Source organism: Zingiber officinale, chromosome 8A (assembly GCF_018446385.1).
Source record: "Zingiber officinale cultivar Zhangliang chromosome 8A, Zo_v1.1, whole genome shotgun sequence".
Taxonomy (NCBI): domain Eukaryota; kingdom Viridiplantae; phylum Streptophyta; class Magnoliopsida; order Zingiberales; family Zingiberaceae; genus Zingiber; species Zingiber officinale.
The window spans coordinates 59,975,059-59,982,920 of record NC_056000.1 but is presented as its reverse complement, the minus strand read 5'-3'; the positions used below and the strand labels follow the sequence as shown (position 1 = coordinate 59,982,920).

At 33.9% G+C, this 7,862-nt stretch overlaps 1 protein-coding gene across 1 annotated transcript; it reads right to left on the bottom strand.

The window, feature by feature from the left end:
• Positions 1-1,769: 1,769 nt before the first annotated feature.
• LOC122010872 (probable histone H2AXa) lies at positions 1,770-3,678 on the bottom strand. Its single transcript, XM_042567342.1, has 3 exons — positions 3,502-3,678; positions 1,914-2,084; positions 1,770-1,817 (listed from the first exon to the last, which is right to left on the bottom strand). Exons 1-3 carry the CDS (start codon positions 3,676-3,678, stop codon positions 1,770-1,772), a joined length of 396 nt encoding a protein of 131 aa, XP_042423276.1.
• Positions 3,679-7,862: the final 4,184 nt, after the last annotated feature.

Here is a 7,862-nt window from a genome sequence, read left to right as displayed (position 1 = left end):
ATTATCAACATTATTATTAATATTTTAAAAAATAATATTATTATATTATTATTAATATTATTACTATTATTTTTGAGGTGGGTTCGGGGATGAAGATAATATCCCCATACCCGCCCCGAACCCGCCCCATCCCCCAAAAAAATCCCCGAACCCGTTCCCATCCCCGAATAAATCAGGGATCCCCGTCCCCATTTCGGGTTTTCCTGGCGAGGCCCCAAACTCGCGGGGAAAATTGTCATCCCTAAATGGGGTTGGAGGGCGCCTCTAGCGAGGCGCAGTGGATAAAGCTTTATCCACTGCCAACGATACTTTTGATTGGCCGAAGGCGCCTTCCATACTCATGGAGGGCGCCTTCCGCCTGAAAGTGGCGGAGGCGCCTTCAACTCCTGTTGAGGGTGCCTCCAGCAGTATTCTCCAACTCCTTTGGCTCTTCTGCTACTCCGATCGGTTGGGTGATTGCGGTCAATCGAAATAGAGCTCACCTGAACCTAATTTCCGACCTTCTCCTAGAGCAGGCTTCCGCTCCAGCTTCTCGCCTCTCAAACGTCATGTACGTTTTTCTCGTCCACCGGTGTACTCTTCCACAACACTTTGTCCCTCGGATGCACTGAGCTAGTTGGCTCCCTTCCCGTGTCATCCTTCTCGCTAGCTGCGTCTTCCGCTCGACTTCCTGTGCTCCTATGCTCCTGCACACTTAGACACAGGGATCAAAACAAAATCGAACCTAACCTAACTCGGTTAATCACATCAAAACAACCACGGAGTTCAACAGTTTTGACTTTCAAGAGCGATTTTCAACCACTCCTACACTTTTACCACCGATTACAAAATCGCTTCTCTTATTGCCGTCCCTATATCCTATAGAAACGATTTTCGTAACTGTTGGTACAAGTTGAAAACCCGCTCCTAATATTTTTTTTATAGGTACGGTTTAAAACCGATCTTACATGTTGTACATATAATAATGATTTTAAACTGCTTCTGTAGTTATAAATTTAGGAGCAGTTCAAACCACTTTAAAATTATTTAGATGTAAGAACAGTTTTAAACCGCTTCTATACCATGGAAATAAGAGTGATTTCAAAACGCTATTATGCTAGAAATTTAGGTGTAGTTTTAAACCACTCTTAAATGTCTTGTGTATAGGAGCACATCAAAATACTATTAAAACTAGAAATTTAGGAGTTGTTTAAATCGTTCTAAAACACAAAACACATTGAGTACAAGGATGATTTTAAACTGTTCCTACACACCATGCATATAAGAGCTATTTTGAAACGTTATTAATGTAAAAAACTTAAGGAACAATTTCAAACCACACCTAAATGTAAGCACACCTTAAAACACCATTAAAGTCAGATATTTAGGAGCGGTTCAAATCGTTCTGAAACCATTGAATATAAGAACAATTATCTACCGCTCTCAAATGTCATAATATAAAAGTAATTTAAAAATAGATGGTAAAAATATACGAGCGGTTTAAAATCGCTCTAAAACTTATTGGAGATAAAAATAATTTTAAATTGCTCTTATAAACCATGAATATAAGAGCGATTCAAACAAGATTTAGGAATGATTTAAACTAGATTTAAAAGTAGCTACTATTGATTAAAATGGTGGAAATAATTTTACAATATTAATAATTAAAAACTACAACTACTGACTAGATAATAATACTTTTGTAATTCCTACAAATATACTAAAAGAGGCCTATGATAGATTCAATCCTTCTGCAGCAGAAGACAAATTAAGATCAAAAGCATGTAATATCAAGGAACAAGGATCATAAATTCAATGAAGATATCAGGTAAAGCTACCTTTGCAAGCAAAACCGGAAGATGAATAGAAATGCAACTAAAACAGGAAAAAAAAAAGCCTAAATTCTAGTGAGGCTGATGCAATCTCTGTTTTACCCTTCGCTCTCCACCTTGCTTCTTGGGCAATGAAGTCGGGTGGATATCGGGCACAACCCCACCATTGGAAATCGTCGCGCTGGCTAGGAGCTTGCCAAGCTCCTCATCATTCTTCATGGCCAAGTGAATGATATGGTTCTTCTTGTTATCGCTAGCGGTGTTTCCAATCAACTGTTGAAATACAAATAATCTGTTGTCGGAGATTTTTAGGGGACTTAGTTGAATTTTAAAAATTACACATAATTTAAATTCAACTTACAGTTGAGTTGACCTGAGCAGATGATCTCAGGCTGCCAACAAGGGCTGATTTTTATCCAAGTGTCAACCTCAGAGTGATTGAGTGAGCAAAGCATCCGAGCAAAGAGACCGGTCGAACGAGGCAGACAGACCTAACAGGAGAGGCCGGTCGGACGAGGCAGACAGACCGAGCAAGAGAGGTCGGTCGGGTCGAGCAGACAGACCGGGTGGCAGACAGGTCGAGCAAGAGAGGACGATCGGGTCGAGCAGACAGACCGAGTGGCAGACAGGTCGGGCTGTCAGAGAGGTCGGTCGGGTCGAGCAGACAGACCGGTCGGCAAACAGGCCGATCGAAGCGGACAGGTCGGGCTGTCAGAGAGGTCGGCCAGATCGAGCAGACAGGTCGGGTTGGCAAAGAGAATGGTAAACCGGGCGAGCTGACAGGGCGGGCGAAGATCTCAAGCGGACAAAGAAGTCTGTCGGTCTGACAAAGAGACCAACCGGCGAGTTGACCGAGGTCTGTGAGTCGTAATTTTCTTGAAACAGATTCGCCCACCTCCGGCTATGCTTCGAGGCTTACAAGGGTCGTCTGTTTCTCAGGATACAACGACCGACAGTGAATCCGACCAAACACTGGTAGTCACGGCGAGCTGAGTGGTACCCGAATGCTACCACGGCCACTCCGCCGAACAAGAGATGCACGACAGAGGAGGACGAAGAAAATGGAGAACCATTGCTTTGCTATGTGTTCTCTGCCTATGATCGGAGCCTCCTTATATAGGAGCACGGATCGATGACCAGAGTTAATGATCTTAATGGTCATTATTAGCCGAGCAGTGAAACGACCACCGTTTCACTCATTATTACTCGATCGATTTTAATGCATCCGTTTCATAGCAGCAAAAGATCTACGTGGCAAAATATTGATTGTTCCGGGCAAATTTTATCCTAACCGATCCGGCATTCATGTATGTAGGTCGCGCTCGCACACAAGTCAACTTAGTTTAATATAATCCGGATCCTAGATTTGCATTCCCTGTGCACTCACGCGTGAGAGAGTCTCTCCTTATACATTTATTCACATCCTCAATGTATGTGAATCAATATAAACCAACAAAAATATCTTAAAACTTTCAATGTGAGACTAAAGTCCTATTCACAATGAAATCTCTCTTTCTTCTTTCATTTTTCTTCATTCACTTATTCAACACAAAACTCCATCACCTGAAACAAAAAGAAATGTAAACTTGGGTAGAGAAAGGGTTCCTAGTAAAACAACAAAACAAAAAAGTGATTTACCTCAGCAGTGAGGCATCGTGGACTGCAGAGAGAGAGACCGGCACGCCAGAACCAACGCGTTGAGCATATCGTCCCACCTTAAGGTAGTGAGTGATACAACCCACTGAGAACTAGGAGCTGCCTTCTGCGATGGACAAACATCCTTCGTCCCCTTGGACTTGCCGTAGCCACCCTTAGTCATCACCGCCCCCGCTACCGTCGAACTCATCGCGTCGCACAGGTTCCTCATTGCTGCTGCTGCTGTTGAAGCAATTTGGCGGGAGAAAAAACACACCCTAACATTGACGGCAGATCGGTAGGGTTGGACAGGACTTTATTTAATTTTAAATATTTATCGCTCAAATTCATTTTGAACGGAAAAAAATTACCGGTAAACTCAATTTTTCTCGTAGTGTCTTGAAAGATAAGGGGCAATCACAAAGAATGAAAAAGAGCTAGAAAATGAAAGGGGAGAAACCGCTAGAGAGATGGAAAGAAATAGGAGCTGAGACAAAAGGAGGAGAATAGAAAAATAACTTAATTAAGGCAATTGTAAAGTCAATATATAGCTTTAATAAACAATTATCCTTGGAAACAATAGCAAAAATATTCCTACTGCTGATATAAAATAAATGAAAATATTTCAAAGTTAATAGATAACTTCTAACATTGAATACATAATTTTTCTCCAAAAAAATCCATTTAATCGCTGTGATAGTGGGGGAGTTCTACAATCATTTTCATGTGCATTATATTTGATGGAGAATTTATATATTACTGTTTTATATCTATCAAGATAGTTGTCATCTCCTAGAGATCAACTTGATCAGAATACTCTAACCAAATATCTAACTAAATTTAAAATTAATATATAATTAATATTGTACAATATATATTGTAATATTAATAAAAATTAAATTGTAAATAGATATCGAAATGTATCCTCGTGCATTTCTGTTGTTTGCGTTCCCTCGAGTGAAACAAATGGTGAACAACGACGACAGGGACAACGAACGACAAATGAGCCTACGAAGGAGAGGAAGAAGGAGAGAGAGGCAAAGAAACAACGCCGACATCTGCTCAGAAGTGAAGGGCGGCGTCATGTAGCGAAATCATGATAGGAAGAGACGTACGTAGAGGAACGGAGAGTTTTAGGTTTTAATTAATTAACTAAACTTACTCGCAACTTAAATATTAGCATAATATTTGTATATATAAAATAATATGTTTATTATAATTCTTTAGTCATATGATTAATTTAATTTGAATAAAATAAAAATAACAAAAGTATATAAATATCTATAACTATGTTAAGTATTAAATAAGTTGTATAGTTTTCAAATACTAGGTGGTTTAACTTAAATTAATACTAGTGCTCCTCTAGGCTCTATGTGTGTATGGTCATTTTTTTATACAAGTACTCTTATTAAAAAAAATTAAATTTTAATTTTTGAAAATCAGTATTTTAGAATATTGTTATAAGAAATAGGGGTATTTTTGAGGATTCAATAAAAATAGACCATTTGACACATATTTTGCCTCATTTAAGTCCAACTTTTTAAAAAGTTGTTCCGACTGATTTTTAAGAAGTGATCCGGATGACCAAATATATGTGAGAGGCACGGACGAAGTCGCGAAGAAGTGGAAAGTTAATTAAAACTTATATTTAAATTAACTAAAACATACTCGTAGATTAAATATAATAACTTTATATATATATATATATATATATATATATATATAGAGTTTTGATACTGTACGCGACCGTACAGTGCGCGACTGTGCGCGTCGCGCACAGTATCAGCGCTTTTTTTGTTTTTTTTTTATTTTTTTTTTTGTTTTTTGAATTTTAAAAATTCAACATTTCCTTATTTAAAATTTAATATATAGGTATATCCCTTAAACACATTACAATACTCAATAAATACTTAAATTAATTTTATTTTATTTTTTATTTTTAAACCAAACACTATAACCTAATTAGAAGGTCTAAACCTTATAGGTAAAATCTAAAAAAAAAACGCTTTAACACTATACCCAAAGCCTGAACCCTATAAATAAAATCGTAAAGAAATTTTTTAATCATTTTTTAATTTAAAAATTAAAAAAAAATAAAAAAAAAACAAAAAAAGCGCTGATACTGTGCGCGACGCGCACAGTCACGCACTGTGCGCGTCGCGCACAGTATCAAGTCTATATATATATATATATTAAATACTCTATAAATACTTAAATTTATTTCATTTTTAATTTTTTTCTTTTAAGTAAATATTATAATCCAATTGGGAAACCTAAACCCTAGAGATAAAATCTTTAAAAAATAATAGCTTAAAAATTATAAGCCAATTGAGAACTCTGAACCTATAAATAAAATCTAAAAAAATATTTTAATTAATCTTTTAATTCAAAATAAAATAAAAATAAAATATCTATTATTTTTTAAAATTTTGAATTAAAAAAATCAACATTTCCTTATATAAATCAGTAATACATTAATATATCTTCTAAACATATTACAATACTCCATAAATACTTAAATTTATTTCATTTTAAAATTTTCTTTTAACTAAACACTTCAATTGAGAAATCTAAATTCTAAGGTAAAATCTTAAAAAAAATAACTTAAAAACTACAATCCAATTAGAAGTTTAATCCTAGAAATAAAATCTAAAAAAATATTTTAATAATTTTTTAATTCAAAATAAACAAAAAAAATTATATGCTGTGTGACGCGTACAGTCACATACTGTAGCGTCGCGCAGCATATCATGCTTGTGTGTGTATATATATATATATATTATAATTTTTTTAGTCATATGATTAATGTAATTTGAATAAAAAAAATATCATAATTTGTAGAGTTTTCTAATACTGAGTGGTTTGACATAAATTAATAAACTGCTCCAATCGATTCTTTAAAATTAAATTATTTCAGTACTCTTACAAAAAAAATTAAAATTAAATTTTGAATAAGTTTTTTTTTAAAAATTATTTAAATTTAATATTTATCCAAAAGATAAAGATCACAAACATCTTGAGTTAGTAATGATGGCGTGGTTAAGATGATTCTATTGGATAAAAACATAAATATTTTAGGATATTAGTGTTAAAAAATAAGGATAATTTTGAGGATTTCACAAAACCGACCATTTGACACTATGTTATCTCATTTAGGTCCAACCACATATATATATATATATATGTGGTTGGACCTAAATGAGATAACATAGTGTCAAATGGTCGGTTTTGTGAAATCCTCAAAATTATCCTTATTTTTTAACACTAATATCCTATATATATGCCGGACACCTATGCCCGACGAAGTATATGGGCATCCAAAAATGATCCGGACATTGGATATATATGAGAGGCACAGATGACACATATGCCCGACGAAGTATATGAGCGCTCAAAAATGATCCGGACGTTGGATATATGTGAGAGGCACAGACGAAATCACGGAGGAGCGGAGAGTTAATTAGAATTTAGATTTTAATTAACTAAAACTTACACCTAACTTAAATATAATAGCATAATATTTGTATATATAAATAATATTTTTATTATAATTTTTTAGTCATATATAATTAATTTAATTTGAATAAAAGAAAAATAATATAAATATATAAATATATAAATATCTATAACTATGTTAAGTATTAAATAATTTGTATAGTTTTTAAATACTACATGGTTTAACTTAAATTAATACTAGTGTCGATTTCTTTTATACAAGTACTCTTATTAAAAAATTTAATTAAATTTTGAAAAATAAAAAATTAAATTTAAATTTTTCTTATTTTTAATAAGTTTTTTAAAAATATTTAGATTTAATTTTTATCCAAGAGATAATAATCATAAAACACGTTAAAAACATTCACTATGAGCAATTTGTAAATTGCTCGTAGAAGTTAGAACAATAGAAATGGTTAGTAATAACATTTGACACAAAACCACAACTAAAAGTACCTAATCAGTTGTTTCAAGATTGTTTCTAATATTTGTATTAGTAAAAGCAGTTTACAACAATAGTTTATGTAAATCGACGTTAAAACTAGGCAATAGATGCAATTTGAAAACCAATTGTAAGACACTAGAGCAATAGAAGTAGTTTGTAGCAACACTTTACACAAACTTTTATTAAAAGAATTCAATATGAGCAGTTTGAAAATTGCTCCTAGAAGTTAGAGTAATAAAAATGGTTAATAGCAACGTTTGACATAGAACTGCTACTAAAAGTACCCAATATCAGCAGTTTCAAGATTGTTTCTAGTAGCTTTATCAATAAGAGCAGTTACAATAGTGGTTTATTCATATCAGTTCTAAAATTATTCAACAAGAGTGGTTTCAAAATTGTTCTAAAAGGGTCGAGCAATAGAAAAAATTTAGCTTAAACTGATTCAATTGGTTGATCTTTAAGAGCGGTGTTAAAAC